This window comes from Saccopteryx leptura, chromosome 3 (genome assembly GCF_036850995.1).
Source record: "Saccopteryx leptura isolate mSacLep1 chromosome 3, mSacLep1_pri_phased_curated, whole genome shotgun sequence".
Classification (NCBI taxonomy): Eukaryota; Metazoa; Chordata; class Mammalia; order Chiroptera; family Emballonuridae; genus Saccopteryx; species Saccopteryx leptura.
The window spans coordinates 309685956-309708836 of NC_089505.1; the positions used below are offsets into that span (position 1 = coordinate 309685956).

Here is a 22881-nt window from a genome sequence, read left to right on the forward strand (position 1 = left end):
CTTTCTTTTTAAGTTTTCATCATTTTAAAAAGATTTTATTAATTGGATTTAGAGAGAGGGGAGAAAAGGAGAGAAGTGAGAAGAATCAACTTGTAGTAGTTGCTTCTCGCCTTGCCCAGGCAAGCCTGGGTTTTTAAACTGGCAGTACTCTGATTTTCTTCTATGTGGCTGTTCCTGACGACCAGCCAGTCAGGATGGGATTCCTACATGATCTCTCTATTTAAGAGTACTGAATTAGATGGAGATAGAGCTCTGATTCTAGGGAATGATGCAACTAAGAATGTATAAGAAATCTGTTGTGAAGGGATACTGCTTTGACTGAAGAGAAACTTTCCATCTGACAGTGATCCAAGGGGAAACCAAAGATCAGAAATAGGTAGAGTAGAGGTTATTCTTCATGTGGTAAGCAGAGAAGAGTGTTTGATTAAAAATATGGAAAGTTCTGCATGTTAAAATTGTTGACCTTTAGACCTGTGGTGGCGCAGTGGATAAAGCGTCAACCTGGAATGCTGAGGTTGCCGGTTCAAAACCCTGGGCTTGCCTGGTCAGGGCACATATGGGAGTTGATGCTTCCTGCTCCTTTCCCCCTTCTCTCTCTCTGTCTCTCTCTCCCCCCTCTCTATAATGAATAAATAAAATCTTTTAAAAAAACAACAAAAAAACATGCTCACAAAATTGTTGACCTTTAATCATCACATTATATTTTGCTACAGAATGTGTAGCAGGAGTCAAGGGGGACAAAGACGCCCAGATAATTTGATGAAGGAAGTAGGATTTATTAGCCAGCAGAGCAGCGTGAACCCAAAAGGGACATCAAAAAAAAAAAGCTCTCCTAAGTTAGATTTCTTACATCTTATATACCTTTACAGCTTTAGCTTTCACATGACAAATGCCTGATTTCTATGACTTCTTTGCAGACCTGCGTGACTTCTGTGTCTCTGGGAGGGAGAGCGGGGAGAGGAGGCTGGAAGGTCTGTTCTTGACTATCAGTCATTCTCTGGAACTGCGAGTTCGTTTCAGGGAACTGTTAACAAGCAAGGACCACAGCTGTGGTTTGTTATGTTTCAGACTTTCTGTCTGCCCTTGCTCCCTCAGTCCTAAACACTGAGGTCACTTGAGGGTAAGATCCCAGATATTGCAGGCCCTTGTCTTCTGCATTCTTCTGGTTTCTCCTCCCTCAGATTTTTGCTGAGATTTTTAACATGTTCTTCAACAGCAGGTTTTACTTGTGTTGAGGTGAAATTGGTGCTTACAGATTAACACTTAGATTGGCTTCAAAGTCACTATTACTTTGGGTTCCTTAATTGTGAAGAAAATTTGAAGTTCCTTGTCACTCAGAATGAACCTGGCATTATGTCCTAATTTTAATCTTTTTCATAAATAAAGTCTTGTGTTTAGAGGTAAGAACCTTTTTACATTTTATTTTTAGTTCGGATTCCTATGTGAAGAGAATTTTCAAAGTGTCTACTTAGGAGAACATTGAACCCACTTTAAGACATTTGTTAATTGGCATTTCAATAGTAATACTTATGATATAAGATGCATTTTATAAAAGTATTTGTGAATATCTAACATGTAGTATATACTATAAGTAATAAAAACTTTAATAAAATATGGTATCGCAACTTTAAAATATCTTATTTCATCTGGAGAACTTCCTAAAATTCTAAATTTTGAAACAGTGTCATAATAAATGGTGGTCTAGTCTTGTTAAAATCTTGAATGAAAAATGTGTGCTTTCATTTCTTTATGCCTTTTTTTCTGTGTTCTTTTACTTTAGAAAATGTCACTTTAAAATCTTATTACAAGTAGGCCCTGACCAGTTGGCTCAGTAGTGGAGCATCAGTCCTGCGTGTGGATGTCCCAGGCTCAGTGCCCGGTTAGGGTACACAGGAGAAGTGCCCATCTGCTTCTCCACTCCTCCCTCTCTCGCTTCTCTCTCTCTCTCTCTCTCTCTCTCTTTCTCTTTTCTCCTCCCCTCCTGCAGCCATGGCTTGATTAGAGTGAGTTGACCTGAACACTGAGGATGGTTCCATGGCCTCCGCCTCAGGCACTAAAAAATGGCTCAGGTTGCAACAGAGCAAGGGCCCCAGATGGGCAGAGCATTGCCCCCTAGTGGGCTTGCCAGTTGGATCCTGGTCAGGGTGCATGTGAGACTCTTGTCTCTGCCTCCCATCATCTCACTAAATAAATAAAAAAAATCTTATTACAAGTAAGCAGCATGTGGTTTATTGGTAAAATAAAAAAATACAAAAAAGGAAGAAAATCCATAATGCCATTTTCTTTTCATTTACATATATGGTATCAGACTTACAGAAAAGTTGTAAAAACAGTACAACTATACCTAAATACCCTACATCTATACTCCCCAAATTTTGAAATCTTAACATTTGCTTTACCATTAAACTTTATTATTTTCTTTTGATATATGATGTTATTTAGTACATCTATATTCATTATATATTTATATAATTATATATAGTCATACAATAATATATATATTCATATATTATATATATATATATAATCATTGTGAAGTATGTCTTTTAGGATTTAAAGAAATGTCCTTTATCATATTTACTGCTTGGATTTGGGGCTGGAATTCTGTTTTGTTTGATATCAGTATACAACCCCTGTTCTCATTGTTTCTACATTTGCCCATTTCTTTATTTCTGAATTGCTTTGTTTGAACTGTGTCTTGTTTTGTGAGCCAAATTGAAAATCTTTTTCCTTTAGTTGGAGAGCTAAGTCCATTTATATTTATTGACTGATATATATCATTTTAACCCATATCATTTTAACCCATTTTCGTTATACTTACCATATATATTATGTTATAGTAGTTGTCTTTTCTGTGTGTTTTCTTCTTTTATTTTGAAAATTCCTTTTGATACTTAGATTTATCTTATTGTTATAGTGGTTGCCTTTATACTTTAAAAATCTTCTCTGTTAACTGTTTTCTTAAACTTACACTGTCTTGCTTGTTAGTTTTTAATTGTAATTTTTTGACTCCCACCTATTGTGTTCCATAGTCATTGAGCTTTTCCTACTTTTCTCTTTTCTTCTCCCTTTTGCTTTCTTTTTAAAGTTGCATTATTTCTATTTTGTCAGAAACTTTGTATATTCTTTCATTCTCTTTTCCACCTTTGTCTTAAACTTAAAGCTATAGTTAAATATACAAAATGTTCATTATTAGTCCCTTTGCTAAAGTCCTCCCATCATTTCTTGGTTGGTTGAAGCTCATTCTCTAGAACATTGCTCAAGAAAGGCTCAAATCTCCCTTGGTTTCTTTCAAATTTAAAATTCTTTCTATAACCTTGATACTTAAAGGATAACTAGGCTGGTTCTGTGGCTTACCTTTTGTTTTCTTGAGATTCTTGAAAATGAATTTCTCTTTTGCCTTGATTTTTACATTTTGAGAATTTTGAAGTCAACCTATCACATAAGAGACAGACCATATGTATGGCCATTCACATGCAGGTCCTCAATGATTCGGGTAGACGGTAAAGAAATGGCAGAGTCGGAGAATGGTAGGCCATTCTGTTTATTGGTGTCTCACCAAGACAGGCAAGCCATAAGAAAAGCCAAGGGAAAAGCAGAAAACCTGCTCTTCCCATAGAGGGCAAGGGATCAGGGAGGCCTCTGCAATGGTGACAGCAGGAACCAACAGCATGAAAACCCCTGATCTGGCCCATTTTATAGTGTAGAAATCAAAACCTTTAAGCCAATATACAAATAGGAAGTTTCTGATACAAAGCCACTTATCTGAGGCATAAATGGGATTCCTCATAAGAGTACACCACCTCACATCATGCAACAGTCAAGGATGTGGGGAAAAGCTTAGTTTTGAGAAGACCTTGGTATTAGAAGGGAAGAAAAGGCTTAGTCTTAAAACTAAGCCTTAGGCTATAATGACTTTGCCAGCTTACAACCTGTCTCCCACACCCAAAGTGAGCAAACATATACATCATATTTACAAATTTATTTGACCAACACCATATTAGTACAGTAAAATTGGTGTAACAACTTTTTTTACCTTAGGCTAATTTATATATTTTAGTACATGTGCTGCCCAAGCCAGCACAGGCTAATTGATATAAACAAGAGTTAAGTTACTACAGCATCTCACCAACATTATAACAAAACAACATTGAATGAAACACTGGTGTTTGAGGGTTTAAGGCCAGTAGCCATGGCCACCATCACAACTGCCTGGCCCATGCAGGTTTGCACTTGATTCAGACAGATGGTAATGAAACAACGGAGCCAAGAACTGGTGGGTCATCATCTTTAATCCCAGCTTGCACCCGGTGGGCAAGAAATGCACACAGTGGGAAAACACTTCCCTTCCTATTCAGGGCTCCCAAAGCCACTGACTCTTCCAAGTATTCCTAGAATCAAAGGTTTCTACCTCACCAGCCTTATTCACCTCTGTTCCCCATCTCCTCCTCTCTGCATAAACTCTGCACAAACTGGCTTCTCCTTCAGCAGTCTACCATCTTGGCTGCCTCTCCTCCGCAATGCTGATGGCAGGAACCAAGGGAGAGCGAGAGCCCCCGGTCTGCTTCATTTTATAGTGTAGAAAATTAAAGCCTTTAAGCCAATTACAAATAAGGAAGTCTCTGATACAAAGCCACTTATCTGAGGCATAAATGGGATTCCTTATAAGAGTGCACCACCCCACATCATGCAACAGTCAAGGGTGTGGGGAAAAGTTTAGTTTTGAGAAGATCTTAGAAGGATGTTGAAAAGATCTTAGTATTAAAAGGGTAGGGAAGGCTTAGTCTTAAAACTAAGCCTTAGGTTATGAGGACCCTACCTGCTTACAGCCTGTCTACCACACCCAATGCAAACTATAAGCGAGCAAACATACATCATATTTGCAAACTTACTTGACTGAGGGCTTGCTGTAATTCACATAATATATCAGAAGCACTCTTCCATATAACCATTTTCTTGCAACATCCTTCTAAATGGCTGCAGTTATATTCCACATCCCTTGTAGTTTTTTTCAATGTCTTTTTTTGGGGGTAATTATTTAGAATAGAGGTTGGCAGATGTTTTCTGTAAAAGGGCAGATAGTAAATATTTTTGGCTTTGGTTGGACAGTCTCTGTTGCAACTACTTTGCCCTTGTGGGTCAAAGCAGTCATAGATAATATGTAAATTAATGGGCTTTGGCTCAAGGATCATCATTTCCCTGCCTTGGACTAAATTGTTAGCTAAACAGAGCTGCTGACTTCCTTGAAGAAGCAAGGAGAGGAGCCTAGGCGGGGCTGCTGTCAGCTCACTGAAAAGTCAGAGAAAAGGGGACCTTGGGGACAGGTTCCGGGGGTTAGCCTGGGACGAGCTGTCACTGACTATTGCTCCCCTGGTTGCAAGTTCGTGGGGACCCTTAGAGTTTAAAGAAAGAAATTCACTTGAAAAGGAGATTTGAGTGGGCATGCCCCAAAGACGGTGCCAGCTGCCTTTGTCTTGAGGGGTTTTATCTGCTTTCCACAGGTGGGGGATTTTAGGGGCGGCCTCAGGGTAGATCTCAATAGCATATTCATCGGCTTTTTCAGAGTCATAGTCTCCATTGATTGGTCGGCGCCAAGGAGGTCATTAGTCATTGCAGCTGGTCCTGGTGTGCCTGCCTGGTTTTGCTGCTTTTCTGGGCCTGGAGCTGAAATACCTGAGGCCTGAATGTTACCTGTAGGGAGGAAAGGTCAGGGGCATCTAAACTGCATGGCCAGCCACAATCTAGGGGAGGAAAGTTCACTTTTGGGCGAGGTCCGGCACCAGTTTTGCCAGTTGCTAGGCACCCCAGGCTCTCTGCCCTCGTGACCTGTGTCTGGCTGTAAATTGCTCAGCCAGTTTGTTTAGCTTACCTCAGTTTCCCCACTTGTCAAGGAATTTTCCTAGCTTCTTAACTGTCCTGCCTCATCATGAAGTATAGTGTGGGGTAACTGTTAGGCTTGCTCGCTGGGTTACCAGTTGCAAGCACTTTGCCTGATTGGTACGTGAGTGTGTTACTGTGCCACGTGTATATGGCCTATATAAGGCTGTGGGTGCTTGTGCTCGAGAGAGATGGGGGTTGTGGATGCACAGATTGCCTGCCCGCCACTGTGAGGACCATTTTGATGTTGGTTTGCCTGAGAGGTGGTTTCCCCTTCCTGTGTGCTTGTCCACCGTTGTGAGACTTTATTAAACAGAATGGCCCAACTCTTTCTGGCTCTGTAGTTTTTCTGCCATCTGTGCAAATCCAGTATGAACCTGCCTGGTCTCGGCCACCAGCATTGCAATATGGAAGGTCTTAACTGCGCTTTATGGGCAATATAAAATGTTAGAAGCATCTAGAATTAGAATGACTTACTGTTTATCACTAATAAGGAAATATTATACTTACTTGAAATGAAAATTATTTTTGCTATATAATAAGATCAGAGTTCACCTTTTAGTTGTGTTTTAGGAATAATGTTTTGAACCTTTTCAATATAGATAAACTAGAAAAAGTGGTGAGGAATCAATATACTTCATTATGAAATAGTAAATTAACTTTTATTATTTTTTAAAATAATTTTTTATTGATTGATTTTAGAGAGAGGAAGAGAGAAAGGGGGAGGACTGGGAAGCATCAACTCATAGTAGTTGCCTCTGGTATGTGCCTTGACAGGCAAGCCTGGGGCCCCGAACCACCGACCTCAGCATTTCAGGTTGATGCTTCATCTGCTGAGCCAGGGTGGAATAATGAATTATTGAGAGCAAAATGCCAATTAGATGAAGGAGACTGTTAAGATAGTCTTTTTTTCTGCTGTCAGATTTTAAAGACTGAACTAAATCCTGGACATTAATCAGCTCTCAATTTTCACTTGCCTAGGAAGAATAGGGCAATTAATACTTGTTTAATTATACATTCTCTCTAACATTTATGGCCAAATGCACCATATAACTCTAGACTTTTTTCTACTTGAATGTTTTGAATCATAGTATTTGAATAGTAATTTTGGTTTATTTAAATAAAAGTACAAGATAGCTTTTCACTCTATAAACGCTCTTGGATTTTTCTTTTAGGCTTTAGAATCTTTTTTTTTTTTTTTTTTTCTTTTTTTTTTTCTTTCATTTTTCTGAAGCTGGAAACAGGGAGAGACAGTCAGACAGACTCCCGCATGCGCCCGACCGGGATCCACCCGGCACGCCCATCAGGGGCGATGCTCTGCCCACCAGGGGGCGATGCTCTGCCCATCCTGGGCGTCGCCATGTTGTGACCAGAGCCACTCTAGCACCTGAGGCAGAGGCCACAGAGCCATCCCCAGCGCCCGGGCCATCTTTGCTCCAATGGGCCTTGGCTGCCGGAGGGGAAGAGAGAGACAGAGAGGAAAGCGCGGCGGAGGGGTGGAGAAGCAAATGGGCGCTTCTCCTGTGTGCCCTGGCCGGGAATCGAACCCGGGTCCTCCGCACGCTAGGCCGACGCTCTACCGCTGAGCCAACCGGCCAGGGCTAGAATCATATTTTTAAAATAAGAAAATAAGGCCCTGGCCGGTTGGCTCGGTGGTAGAGCATCGGCCTGTTGTGCAGGAGTCCCGGGTTCGATTCCCAGCCAGGGCACACAGGAGAAGCGCCCATCTGCTTCTCCACCCTTCCCTCTCTCCTTCCTCTCTGTCTCTCTCTTCCCCTCCTGCAGCCAAGGCTCCATTGGAGCAAAGTTGGCTCGGGCGCTGAGGATGACTCTATGGCCTCTGCCTCAGGTGCTAAAATGGCTCTGGTTGCAACAGAGCAATGCCCCAGATGGGCAGAGCATCACCCCCTGGTGGGCATGCCAGGTGGATCCCAGTCGAGCGCATGCGGGAATCTGTCTGACTGCCTCCCCATTTCCGGCTTCAGAAAAGAAAAAAAAAAAACAAAAGAAAATAATTATAACTGGTTGATCAGCAATATGCATAGATATTTGTAATACTTCATATAGTATACAGATCAAGAAGTAACTTGGTTTGTAATTCTATTTTGCTAATATCACTTTTTTTTTTAAATTAAGTGAGAGGCAGGGAGGCAGAGACTCCTGCATGTGCCTGACCAGGATCCACCTGGCAAGCCCTGTACTGGGTGATGCTCTGCCCATCTGGGGCTGCTGCTCCGTTGCACAGCAGCCAAGCTATTTTAGTGCCAGAAGTGAGGCCATGAAGCCATCCTCAGCGCCTGGGGCCAACTTGCTCCAACTGAGCTGTGGCTACGAGAAGGGAAGAGAGAGATAGAGAGAACAGGAAGGGTGGAGAAGCAGATCGTCACTTCTCCTGTGTACCCTGACTGTGAATCGAACCTGGGACTTTCACATGCCAGGCCTATGGTCTACTGCTGAGCCAACTGGCCAGGGCCTGCTAATACCATTTTATAAATTTTGTTTTGCCTAGGACAAAACTTTACTTAGTTTTAAGAGAGATCTAGGTCTATAAATAGTTATTTCCTTAACTGTTTCATAGAAATGGTAGCAATAAAATTGAGTCCTATAAGATACTATACCAGATGAACATATTTAAAATAATAAGACCATAATGTTTATTTGATTATGTTATCTGTTAAAATCATTTGGTTTTAATAGATATTGAAAATCTTTTAGAATGATTTTATTCTATGAAATGATGAAACTTTGGAACTGTGAAATAAGGAAGTTAAAAACTAAAAACGGTGGTGGTGGGAGTATTTATTTTTGCTAATCTCTCCTCTGTAACTTCTGTGTTTATCTAAGTAGGCCTTGCTTGTATGACTATAAAATATATTGTTGTGTAAATCCTTAGCTTTCTATTGTAATTTGAAGTTGGTTTGAGTAGCCTCCTTAGCTGCACAGGCAGTCATGAATGCACATGTATCACCTTTACAAATTGTTTTTATTAACAAATGGCACTTTCTCCCCTCATTCTGTTGCTAACACAATGGAAACCACTAGAACAGGTTTTATGAGAGATTTAAGCCCAAAAGCCTAAGGAATACATTAGATGTACAGATACCTTTTTTTCTGTGAATCTGGAATGGTTCTAGCTCTATACCATCCTTGGGAGAATTGAGAGAATAGTCACTCAGGTAGTTTTTTTTCTCTTAAATTCATGAGTGCCTCTAGCCTTTAACTCTTTACAACTTATAGTTGTCTAATATTTAAAATATCTCGGAACTGCAGTGACACTTTCGTGTAAGTACCACGTGCTAACCGATTGCACCACTGGAGCCCCTGCAATTACCTTTTCAATAAACTCTAAAACAGCTATCAGAAAAGTGCTGAGGCATCTCCTAAAATAATAGTCTTTTTCATAGCTTCCTACATTACAGAGCCATAATCATTCAAAGTAATTGATAGCTGTGGTCAGCAGTGGCTCAAAAAGCACAAAGTATAATAAATATATTGAGGGCCCAGAAAATTGCCAGATTAGCACCTCTGGATTGAAGGTCTTTATAGCTAGAATGTATACAGTCTGTATGTTAGAAAGCTCATTCAATAAACAAATGGAGCCCTGGCCAGTTGGCTCAGTGGTAGAGCGTCGGCCTGGTGTGCAGAAGTCCCGGGTTCGATTCCCTGCCAGGGCACACAGGAGAAGCGCCCATCTGCTTCTCCACCCCTCCCCTTCTCCTTCCTCTCTGTCTCTCTCTTCCCCTCCCGCAGCCAAGGCTCCATTGGAGCAAAGATGGCCCGGGCGCTGGGGATGGCTCCTTGGCCTCTGCCCCAGGCACTAGAGTGGCTCTGGTCGCAACAGAGCGACGCCCCAGAGGGCGTTGCCCCCTGGTGGGCGTTCCGGGTGGATCCTGGTCGGGCGCATGCAGGAGTCTGTCTGACTGTCTCTCCCTGTTTCCAGCTTCAGAAAAATACAAAAAAAAATAATAATAATAATTTAAAAATAAATAAATAAACAAATGGATTTCAAAAAAATGTATTAGGCTTTGTGGAAGGTACAGAGAGAATACACCCCCATTCTTAAAGAGGAAGAAATAGAAAATTGAAATCAGTTTAAGTACAAGCAGTACTTTGAAAGCAGCGAAGTATAAAAGGTGTTGGGGTGGGGAGGCTTCATAAAGAAGGTGGTTGAGCTGAGTCTTCAAGGGAGAAATAAGGCTTTGAAGGCTGAGGGAAAGGCATTTATAAAAGGCCACAATGAGCTAGTGTTTGTTGGTAGAGCTCAATTGTTAAAAAGACAGATTTTAAAGGCCTTGAATGTATGTTAAAGAATTTGGACTTAAGCCCATTTATAGGTGAATGAGGATTATTATTATTACTTTTTTTGCAGCTATGTGTACTTATTATTCAATTTAACTAAGAATTATTAGATATACATGGCTCAAAATGGTAGCACTTGTCACATGTGACTATTTAAATTTAATTAAAAGTAAATATAATTCATTTTTTACTTGCACTTGAAAGACATCTCAAGTGCTTAATAGCCACATGTGAGTGGATAGTGCAAGAGCAGAACATTTCTTCAGTATATAAAGTTCTGTTGGATAGCATGGAACTACATGTTTATGTGAGGAGCTATAACAGAATTAAAAGTTTAAGTATGGGAACTTTTGTCTGAATTGTGGTTTTATGATGCATTCACGCTTTGTCAAAGATCCATAAAAATGCAAATTAAGAAACAGAACCAGTTGGAATTTACTCAGAAATTTCTTGAAATAACTAATATGAATGATTTGTTTTCTCCTTTTGGGTTTTAATGTATTTTCTTGAAGGTCAGGGTACTTTGAAGTTGCGAGTTGAATGTTAGTGTTAATCCAGGGACTTGTTATATCCCAATCTTTTTATTTGATTTCCTACTTAATTAATGATTTTGATTAAATGTGCTTTTATACCATTGTAGTGATGGGTTTTGAATCTTAATAAACCATGGGTTTAAAATGAAATGAGAAGACTTTATTATAGACTAGATGCTTTTTCTGCATTACTGATTATTCTAGGATTCACAGGTATTATAAAGTTAACAGATCAGAATGAAGAAAACAAAACTTTGCAAACTTGAGGAATAAAATTACAGAATCAGTAGAAGTGACAGTACTGATTTATTAATTTACATGTTTCTTTTCAAGGACTACGACTCCAGGAGAAACAAAACTGCTGGCGTCTGAAATCTATGACATTCTTCAGTCTTCCAATGTGGCAGATAGTGATAGTTTCAATGAAATGAATTCACGTCGAAGGAAAGCTCAGTTTTTTCTGGGAACTACAAACAAACGTGCCAAAACAGTGGTTTTGCATATAGATGGTCTTGATGATACGGTAAGATTTTTATAAACACATGGTTGATAAAATGGAAAGGAGAATCATGTTAGCTAAATAGTTTCCTCAGTGTCACTTGCTAACCTTCATTAAAAGGAAGTCCCAATATTAGTATTTTATACCTATAAAGGGGAGCATTTTGTGCTTAAAGAGGTTAGGTCCTTCCTCCCTCGCTCCCTTTCTTTGCTCCGTCCTTCCATTTTATATATCTTCAACTATCACATTCTAGACCCCCAGTGGATGCCTGAAGCCACGAATAGTACTGAACCCTATATATGCTGTGTTTTTTCCTGTGCATACATCCCTTTTCACTTGGAGGAAGCACTTTATGGCTTATCTTTGGCATATCCAAATTGCCACTATTCTTTGCTTTGGGACCATTATTGAGTGAAATAAGTGTTACTTGAACATGAGCACTGTGATACTGTAACAGTTGATTTGACAACCAAGAGGACTAGTAAGTAACAGGAAGGTAGTGTTTACAGCATGGGAACACTGGACAAAGGAATGAATTATTTGGGTGTGGGGGGTGAAGGTGCAAAATTACATCACGCTGGTCAGAATGGTATACAATTTAAAACTTATGGATTGTATATTTCTGGAGTTTTCCATTTAATATTTATGGACCACAGTTGACTGGCTAACTGAAATTGCAGAAAGCAGTATCACAGATTGGGGTTGGGAAGGTGCTACTCTTATGTCACACAGGTACTGTATAAGGCATGTATAAGACATAACTATACTTTTGTTTCCCTTACCTCTGCCTTTGTGCTACTGTTATGTTTTATTCCTGCATACATTATGTTATAAGCCCCCAAATACATTGTTATTACATTAAATATTCTTAAAAGATATTTTCAATTTTTTGCTGTAAAATATACATAGCATAAGATTTACCATTTTAACCTTTTTCTTTTAATTTTTTATTCAGTGAGAGGAGGGGAGTCAGAAACAGACTCCCGCATGCACCCTGACCGGGATCCACCCGGCAAGCCCACTAGTGGGCAATGCTCTGCCCATCTGGGACATTGCTCCGTTGCAACCAAGCTCTTAGCTCATGAAGCAGAGGCCATGGAGTCATACTCAGCGCCTGAGGCCAATTCTCTCCAATAGAGCCATGACTGAAGGCAAAGGGGAGAGAGAAGGGGGAGGGATAGAGAAGCAGATGTGCGCTTCTCCTGTGTGCCCTGACTGGGAATCGAACCTAGGACGTCCACACGCCAGGCTGATGCTCTATCACTGAGGCAATCGGGCAGGGCTCATTTTAACCATTTTTAAGTGTACAGTTCAGTGATATTAAATACATTCATAATGTTGTGCCACCATCACCACCATACAACTTTTTATCTTGTAAAACTGAAACTTTGTGCCCATTAAACACTAACTCCCCTGTCTCCCTTCCCTGAAGACCACCACTACTGTACTTTTTGTGAGTTTGAAAGTCAGTCTCTTTTAAAGACATTTAAAAAATAAGAAAGTATTTCTGTCTACCCACATGTTCACCATTTCAGGGCCTCATTATTTTGTACGTAAATCTTGATTTTCATCGATATTTTACTTCCTTTAACATTTTCTTATAGTAATACAAGTCTTCTGGAAATGAATTCTTTCAGGATTTTTTTTTAATTGAAAAAGAATTCAGATACTATAAAATTACCATTTTAAAGTATAAAATTCAGTGGTTTTAGTGTATTTACAAGGTTGTGCAACCATCACCATTGTCTATTCCAGAATATTTAATCACCCGAAATGGAAACCTTGTGCTCATTAGCAATCACCTCCTGAGCCCCTGGCAACCACTAGTCTACTTTCTGTCTGTGGATTTGCCTCTTCTGGGCATTTCATATAAATGGAATCCTATAATATGTGACCGTTTATGTCTACCTTTCCTTAGCATAATGTTTTCAAAGTTCATTTCTGTTGCATTGTGTATCAGTACACGATTTCTCTGAAAATATTTCAGTGTATACCATATACCATATTTTGTTTCTCCATTCATCAATTGATAATTAGTGTAAGTTGTTTCAACTTTTTGGCTATTCTGTATAATTCTGCTGTGAACATTCATGAACAAGTTTTTGTATGGATATACGTTCTCGGTTTTCTTGTGTCTATTCCTAGGGGTAGAATTACTGGGTGATACAGCACCTTTATCTTTAGCTTTTGAGAAACTGTTTTCCACAGTGGCTGTACCAGTTTACATTTTCATCAGCAATATATGAGGGATCTGGTTTCTCTATATGCTTGTCTACATTTGTTGTTTTTCATTAAAAAAAAAATTTAATAGCTTAGTGCCTGTGAAGTAGTATTTTACTGTGGTTTTGATTGGCATTTTTCTAATGACTAATGATGTTGAGTATCTTTTCATGTGGTAATTGGCCTTTTTTTTTTATACAGAGGCAGAGATAGACAGGGACAGACAGACAGGAAGGAGAGAGATGAGAAGCATCAATCATCAGTTTCTCGTTGCGCGTTGCGACTTCTTAGTTGTTCATTGATTGCTTTCTCACATGTGCCTTGACCGCGGGCCTTCAGCAGACCGAGTAACCCCCTGCTGGAGCCAGCGACCTTGGGTCCAAGCTGGTGAGCTCTTTGCTCAAGCCAGATGAGCCCACGCTCAAGCTAGCGACCTCGGGGTCTCGAACCTGGGTCCTTCCACATCCCAGTCCGATGCTCTATCCACTGTGCCCCCACCTGGTCAGGCAATTGGCCATTTTTTAATAGTTCATTGCATAAAGCTTTATCACAGGTTTTCTCTTAAAGAAATGTCTATTCATTCTTTGTTTCTTTTTAAATTGCTTGTTATTTGTGTTTTTATTGTTGAGTTCTATTAATGTTGTGTGAACCATCCTTTCATTCCTAGGGTAAATTTCCATTGGTAATGGTGTATAATCTCTTTAATATGCTTTTGGATTTGATTTTGCTGATATATTGTAGAGGCATTTTGCATCTGTATTCATACAGAATATTAGTTTGTAGGGTTTTTTTCCTGTGCTTTTTCTGGTTTGGTATCAGGGTAATACTAGCTTCATAAAATGACTTGGGAAGTATCTGGATGAATTTATGAAGGAGTGGTGTTAATTCTTTTCTTCACCAGTGAAGCCATTTGGTTCTTGGCTTTTCCTTGTGGGAAGTTTTCTGATTATTAATTCAGTGTCTTGTTATATATATACACACAACACACATATATAAAAATATATATAAATTTTTTAAGAGAGAGAGAGAAGAAGAAAGAAAGGGAGAGTAAGAAGCATCAAGTCTCAGTAGCCTTCACTTCAGTTGTGCATTTATTGCTTCCCTTATGTGCCTTGACTGTGGATCGGATCTCGGGCTCAAGTTGAGCCAGTGTCCCCTTGCTCAAACCAGTGACCTCTGGGCTCAAGCTGGCAACCTTTGGGATAGTGTGGACAATCCCTCTGCTCAAGCCAACGACCCCTCAAGCCAGTGAACCTACATTCAAGCTGGCAATATCGGCTACCTCAATACTCAGGGTTGACTCTATCCACTGTGACACACTGGTCAGGCTATTTATATTTTCTTGAGTCAGTTTTGGTAGTTTTGTCTTTCTAGGAGTTTGTCTTTTTCATTGAGGTTATCAAACTCCTTTCTAGGAGTTTGTCTGTTTCATTGTATGTTATACAATTAATCATAGTGTTAGCTTATAATTCTTTTGTTTTGGTAAGGTTGGTCATAATATGCCCTCTTTTATTCCTGATTTTAGTAATTTGAGTCATCTTTTTCTATTTTTCTTTGTCAATCTAGCTAAAGTTTATCAATTTTGTTGATGTTTTCAAAGAACCTCTTTGTTTCATTGATTTTTCTATTTTTTCTCCCATTCTCTATTATTATCTCCTTCCTTCAGGTTGCTTTGGGTTTATTTACTCTTCTTGTTGTTTCTTAGAATAGAAAGTTTGATCGTTTATTTGAGATTTTCTTCTATTTTATTTATTTTTTTGTGTGACAGAGAGAGTCAGAGAGAGGGACAGATAGGGACAGACAGGAAGGGAGAGAGATGAGAAACATCAATTCTTCGTTGCAGCTCTTTAGTTGTTCATTGATTTCTCATATGTGCCTTGCCTGAGGGAGCTACAGCAGACCGAGTGGCCCCTTGCTTGAGCCAGCAATCTTGGGTCCAAGCTGGTGAGCCTTGCTCAAACCAGATGAGCTCGCGCTCAAGCTGGAGACCTTAGGGTCTCGAACCTGGGTCCTCCACATCCCAGTCCAATGCTCTATCCACTGTGCCACCGCCTGATCAGGCTTTTTCTATTTTAATACAGTTATTACAGCTATAAAGTTTTCTCTAAGGGACTGTTTTCTTTGCATCCCATAAAATTTAATATGTGATGTTTTCATGTTATTCATATCAAAGTATTTTTTAATTTCTCTTGTAATCTCTTTTTTGACTCATTGATTATTTAGGAGTTTGTTGTTTAATATTCATATATTTCTGAATTTTCCAGAAATTCAGATTTCTAACTTCATTTCGTGTATTGTATAATTTTAACCCTTAAAAAAATTTTTTCCCCCCGAGATATATGGAGAAAGAGAAGCAGAGAAAGAGAGACAGAGACATATAGGAAAGGAAAGAGATGAGAAGCATAACTTGTAGTTGTGGCACGTTAGTTGTTTATTGATTGCTTCTCATACATGTCTTGACTTGAGGGCTCAAGCTGAGCCAGTGATCACTTGCTCAAGCCAGCGACCTTTGGGCTTCAAGCCAGTGACCATGGGGTCATTTCTATAATCTCATGTTCAAGTTGGCGACCTCTGGGTTTGGAACCTGGGTCCTCAGTGTCCCAGGTCTACATTCTACCCACTACCACCACCTGGTCAGTCCCTTTTAAATGTATTGAGGCTTGTTTCAGGCCTAACATTGTCTATTCTGGAGAACATTCAGTGAGCACTTGAGAATGTACCGTACTTCCCCATGTATAAGATACACCTTTCCCCCTGAAAAATTTGGGGTCTAAAAACTGGGTTGTAGATTTTTTTTTACTTGCATTTCCCACTTGTTTGTGCGGATGAGGATTTGTATGAATTTTATGATGACTAAAACTTGAGTTTAATAACTTTATGTAATACTTTTTTTTTCCTTCAAATTTTGGGCCCCAAAATTAAAGTGCACCTTATACTTGGGGTCATCTTATACACGGGAAATACGGTATATACTGTTGATTGGAGTATTCTATAATGTCTGTTAGGCTTAGTTGGTTTATTGTGTTGTTTAAGGCTTTTTCCTTGCTATTCTTCAGTCTAGATGTTCTATCCACTTTTGAAAGATATTGAAGTTATACCTCTTTCAGTTTTATATGTTTAAAAGTGATCTTAAATATTTAATGTATTTTTGAAAGGTATTTTCAGTAGGTACAGAGTTTTAGATAAGTTATTTTTCTTATCATACTTTAAGACATTGTCCCACTATCTTCTTCTTTGTATTGTTTTTACTTAGAAGTCTATCAAACTCTTATTTTTGTTCTTATGTATATAATGTCTTTTTTCCCTCTTTTAAAAGTTGCCCTTTCATCACTGCATTTGGTCAGTTTATTTATGATGTGCCTTGGTATAATTTTCTTCAAGTTTATTTATCTTCTTGGATCTCTGGCTTTACAGTTTGCAGCAAATTTGAAACAATTTGTTTCATTGTTTCTTCAACTACTTTTTCTTTTTCCTTTTCCCCTCAGTCTTTCAGGGATTCCTATTTTAAAAATTCAATATCGTGAAGTTATCCCACAGCTCACTGATGTTCTGTTCACTTCTTTCCTTCCTTTCTCTCTCCCTCCCTTCCTTCCTTCTTTCCTTTCTTTTTCTTGAGGAAGGGAGGAGAGAGAGAGATGAGTATCATCTAAGCTCGTAGTTGCATCACTGTTCATTGATTGTTTCATGTATGTGCCTTGGCCTGGGGACTGAAGCTGAGCCGGTGACCCCTCACTCATGCCAGCAGTCTTTGGGCTCAATCTAGCGACCTTGGGATCATGTTGATGATCCCTCACTTAAGCTGACAACCTCAGAGTTTCAAACCCTTTACCTCAGTTTTCCAGGTTAATGCTCTATCCACTGCACCATAACCAGCCAGGCTATTAATTCCTTTTTCAATCTTTTTTTCCTCTCTGTTTTTTTATTTTGGATAGTTTCTATTGCTGTATTTGCTAAATTTTCTGCAGGTGTGTAGTTTGTTGTTAATTTTATTTGGTGTAGTTTTCACCACAGACATTGTTTTATCTTATCTATAGAGTTTGGTTTGGGTCTTTTTTTTATATCTCCTTAACATGTTTACACTTTATCTTTTTGAACATACAGATTATGGTAAGAATAACTGTTTAATGTCCTTGTCTCTACTAATTATCAATGTAGATCGATAATTATAGATTATGTTATCTTGCTGCTTTGCATGCTTGGTAGTTTTTGATTGAATGTTACATGTTGCAGATTTTACATTGTTGGATACAGCATATGTTTGTATGCAAAGCCTTTAAACATTCTGAGTTTGCTGTGGACCACACTTAATTGCAAACAGTTGGCTCTTCATGAGGCTTGCCTTTAAGCTTGTTAGGCAGGAGGACCATGGCACCCTTTCACAGAGGACGGTTTTGCTGCTCTGCTGAGGCAGTACTCTTCAGGGCTCTCTGTCCATACCCATCTATGTCAGAGTGTTTACACTTTTACATATACAAAGTTATACACTCTACATGTAGTATTTAGGGGTGGCAACTGGAGGATTACCTCTTATCTCTCTAGCTGTGCCAGGGAAGTTACATTGGCTTGTCCAGTTTTTCTAGTCATGGTGTTGGGCACTTAGGCTTCAGGATTTAGGGTTCAGTAAGGAAGGATGAGGGGAAGCTATTCCTATGCATATTATTTGTAACATTGCAAGTAAATTAACAACTATCTTATTGAAACTGGGGCCACAAGATCCTGAAAAATTTCTAGAATGCAAGTTCTGGTAAATGTAAATTGATTGAATGGAAGATGTTAAGATAAATATCACCAGTACCATCTGTTTAACTTTTATGAATAAGAATAATACAGTTCATTTTTAAAGCTAGCCCAAACAAAATCTTAAAACCCAGCAAAACACACACAAAAATAAAAGGAATGTAGTCTTGGCCAAGTAGTTCCATTGGTTAGGGCATCATCCCCGTGTGCAGAGGTTGCCAGTTTGATTCCCTGGTCAGGACACATTACAGGAACAGATGGGTGTTTCTGTTTCTCTCTTTTTGTCTCTCCCTTCCCCTCTCTCTCAAATCAATAAATAAAAAAATAAAATAACAGAAAGGTAGATAGGGACTACTAAGGGGTAGGATGGTAGGGTTGCAGTTTTCAATAGGGTGGTTTAGATGAACCTCCTGGAGAAACTGAGATTTCTGTAAGACAGAGCGTGTGAGCCAGTGAGTATCTGGGGAAGAATGCAAGTGCTTGAGAGAGCACCAGAAATGCCAAGGCTGTAACGTCAGCAACCAAGAGTATACCCAACAGTAATACAAGGATGTGTCCTACCAGATCTTAAAATGTGCTGTTAAGTCTCCGTAATTAAAACAATGTGTTCTTGACAAAAAAAAATTGAACGTTCTGAAGCAGACCCTAGACAGGGGTCTCCAAACTTTTTACACAGGGGGCCAGTTCACTGTCCCTCAGACCATTGGAGGGCTGCCAAATACAGTGGTCCTCTCACTGATCACCAATGAAAGAGGTGCCCCTTCCAGAAGTGCAGTGGGGGCTGGATAAATGGCCTCAGGGGGCCGCATTGCGGCCCGCGGGCCGTAGTTTAGGGACGCCTGCGTATATATTAGACATTACCCTAAGAGAACTCATGGGACACCAGTGGTAAAAGGATAGAGTATTCAATAAATGGTGCTAGAAAACTGACAGTTTTGCAGGAATGGTAAAGGAAGTGGGGAAGGAATCTTACAGATACTAAAACTATTAAGTGTACTAAAAAGTTAAGTGTAAAAAAACTATGAAGTTACAGTAATTTAAATGAACATTTAACCGATCGTTTTAGGGACTTTTTAAAGCTTAATGGTGGTTGGAGAAATTGCTTTAGGAAAGCTCTTTAGTTTGACAGTAAAGTTTTTGTTTTATCAAATATAATCTTAAAAGATAAATATAATAAATAAATAAATACGTTAGAAAATATTTGCAATGAATAATTAAGATTCTCTCAACCTAATATTGACCCTGTATTCCAGTCTAGAGGTTATTTGTCCTTTCTGGCTAATTCTTATTCTTGTTTGCTCTATTGAAGAACTCAGGTTTACCTGTAAATGGCCTATCTCTGAGATCAGATGTTGGAATTGAGTTTTCCACCCCTCTTTATCCCCCAGGCTTTGCCTATTGCGAATGTGTTAAAATAAAGATGAATTGGCCTCATGAACCTGGTTTCTCACTGTCACATATAGTTGGAAGTTAGTGTCAGACTCTTGCCAAGACATGGAGACAACCAGAGTATTCTTCAGTAAAGGATTGGATAAAGAAGATGTGATAACGTATAGACAATGGAACACTACTGAGCCATAAGAAAAGATGAAATACTGCCATCTGTGACAACATGGATGGACCTTGAGAATGTTATGCTAATAAAATAGTCAGTTCTTAGCAGAAAAAGCTAAGAACTATATGGCTCACTCATATGTGGGACATAAAATTGAGACGCTTGGACATAGGCAAAGTGAGTTGGTTACCGGGGGTGTGTGAGGAGGTAGTAGGGGTTAAAGGGACCAAGTATATGGTGACAGAGGGTGGTTTGACTTGGGTGATGGGCACACAATGTAGTGTGTAGATCACATGCCACGGAGATGTGCATCTGAAACCTGTGTGATCCTATGGGCCAACAACACATTAAATTTAATTTCTAAGTAAAAAAAATAAAGTTATAAGTAAATACATAATAAAATTATAAGACTTATGCTCAAAAAATAAAATAAAAGATTTTTTGGATATGGAAAAAATAATAAAAAATATAAAATTAGTAATTGGAGCCCTGGCCAGGTAGCTCAGTGGGTAGAGTGTTGTCCCGGCACACCAAGGTTGCAGGTTCCGTCCCCCCTCAGGGCACACACAAGAATCAACCAGTGAGAGCATAAATAAGTGAACAGCAAATTGATGTTTCTCTCAAATCACTAAATAAAAATTAAAAAATAACGGAATCAGAGTAGATGTGTAGTATTTTAACTTTCATGTTGTATATGCTATGCAAACTTTTAAGTTTACCCAGTGTTGAATATGTGAGAGAGAGAAACATGGACCTTTGGGCACCGGTGCCCTGAAGGGGTCTTACAGAGCCCAGGACTCAGCAGAGCAGAGTCCCGAAACAGTGCTCTAGAGATGAGTCCCGGTGGGTCTGTGCGGTGCTGTGCGCCACTACATCCCAGATCCTTGCCTGATGAGTACTGAAATGTAGCAGGGAGCAGTGAAAAAGTGGTTTAAATAGGGAGATAGCGAGGCTGTGAGTTGTTTTGGAGGATGTGGGAATAAGTTGAAGACTGATTTTATTTAGTGGCAGAGAAGAATGAAATGGGTAATTTGAAAGCAGTGCTTCTCAGGGTGTCATCCAGAGGTTTGGGGTGAATTGCAGATTCTTGTCTCCTCTGAAGTACCAAATCAGAACCTGGTCTCTGTACAGAAGTGGGAAAATTAGATGGTGACTTAAAGTGTGTGGAAGTTGGAGGTGGAGGGAGGGATGAGAAGAAACAGTTACATTTTAATCCATCTTCTTTTTTTTTTTTTAATTTTTTTAATGGGGCGACATCAATAAATCAGGATACATATATTCAAAGATCAACAAGTCCAGGTTATCTTGTCTTTCAATTATGTTGCATACCCATTACCCAAAGTCAGATTGTCCTCTGTCATCTTCTATCTAGTTTTCTTTGTGCCCCTCCCCCTCCCCCTTTCCCTCTCCCTTTCCCCCCCTCCCGCTGTAACCACCACACTCTTATCAATGTCTCTTAGTTTCACTTTTATGTCCCACCTACGTATGGAATAATGCAGTTCCTGTTTTTTTCTGATTTATTTCACTTTGTATAATGTTATCAAGATCCCACCATTTTGCTGTAAATGATCCGATGTCATCATTTCTTATGGCTGAGTAGTATTCCATAGTGTATATGTGCCACATCTTCTTTATCCAGTCATCTATTGACGGGCTTTTTGGTTGTTTCCATGTCCTGGCCACTGTGAACAATGCTGCAATGAACATGGGGCTGCATGTGTCTTTACGTATCAATGTTTCTGAGTTTTGGGGGTATATACCCAGTAGAGGGATTGCTGGGTCATAAGGTAGTTCTATTTTCAGTTTTTTGAGGAACCACCATACTTTCTTCCATAATGGTTGTACTACTTTACATTCCCACCAACAGTGTATGAGGGTTCCTTTTTCTCCACAGCCTCTCCAACATTTGCTATTACCTGTCTTGTTAATAATAGCTAATCTAACAGGTGTGAGTTGGTATCTCATTGCAGTTTTGATTTGCATTTCTCTAATAACTAAAGAAGATGAGCATCTTTTCATATATCTGTTGGCCATTTGTACTTCCTCCTGGGAGAAGTGTCTGTTCATGTCCTCTTCCCATTTTTTATTGGTTAATCCATCTTCTCTTTGGATCTTGTGTTTGAAAATGATGACCACTTGATATCTAAGTGGATTATCTGTAGACAAATGAAAATAAAATTATATTGGAATATGCTGTGCTTCTACATGTAAGTGGTGAGAAAAGTCTATTGAGGGTGTGAAGTAGAAAGAGAACCCCTTAGTTTTAGACACTAGACCTTGGAGATAAGACTTGACAGAATTGGAATAATCAGTGGTGTAAGTAGAAAACCATAGTAGTGTATTACCAGGAGTCAAAGAAGCGTTGAAAGGTGTAGTTAAATTGTGCTTTCAGGAAAATGAGAACCCAAAAGAGTATATAGATAACCCTTGAGAATGCCATTAATAAAGGAAGCAGTGATATTTATAAACACTAAGTGTTTTAAAAAATAATATGTCAAACACAGAATGCTCACTAATTCTTAGTTTATTAGAATTTATCCCTAGAGTTTTTTTTTGTTTTTTTTTTTTTGTATTTTTCTGAAGCTGGAAACGGGGAGGCAGTCAGACAGACTCCTGCATGCGCCCGACCGGGATCCACCCAGCACGCCTACCAGGGGGCGATGTTCTGCCCATCCGGGGCGTTGCTCTGTCGTGACCAGAGCCACTCTAGCGCCTGGGGCAGAGGCCAAGGAGCCATCCCCAGCGCCCGGGCCATCTTTTGCTCCAATGGAGCCTCAGCTGTGGGAGGGGAAGAGAGAGACAGAGAGGAAGGAGAGGGGGAGGGGTGGAGAAGCAGATGGGCGCTTCTCCTGTGTGCCCTGGCCGGGAATCGAACCCGGGACTTCTGCACACCAGGCCGATGCTCTACCACTGAGCCAACTGGCCAGGGCCTATCCCTAGAGATTTTTAAGCTACAGCAGGGGTCAGCAAACTCTTCCTTTAAAGGGCCAGAGAGTAAATATATTAGGTTTTGCAGGGCATATGGTCGCTGTTATAATTACTAACTCTGCTGTAGAAGGAAACTAGCCTCAGACATGTAAACACATGGGTGCAGCTGTGTTCCAGTAAAGCTGTTGACAAAAGCTGCTGGTGGACTGTGCCCACCCTTGAGCAAGAGAAAC

General features: G+C 39.6%; 1 protein-coding gene and 1 non-coding gene across 2 annotated transcripts in view; both read left to right on the forward strand.

Moving 5' to 3' along the window:
* The window catches only part of ARMC1 (armadillo repeat containing 1), a 45979-nt gene that overhangs the window by 19412 nt on the left and 3686 nt on the right, over window positions 1–22881 (forward strand). Inside the window, exon 4 of the mRNA XM_066378966.1 lies at window positions 11043–11232. Within this exon, the coding sequence (XP_066235063.1) occupies window positions 11043–11232 (190 nt within the window). The remainder of the gene's footprint in view (window positions 1–11042; window positions 11233–22881) is intronic.
* Window positions 7511–7586, forward strand: TRNAN-GUU (transfer RNA asparagine (anticodon GUU)). Its single transcript has one exon. It is a non-coding gene; the product is annotated as a tRNA-Asn (tRNA).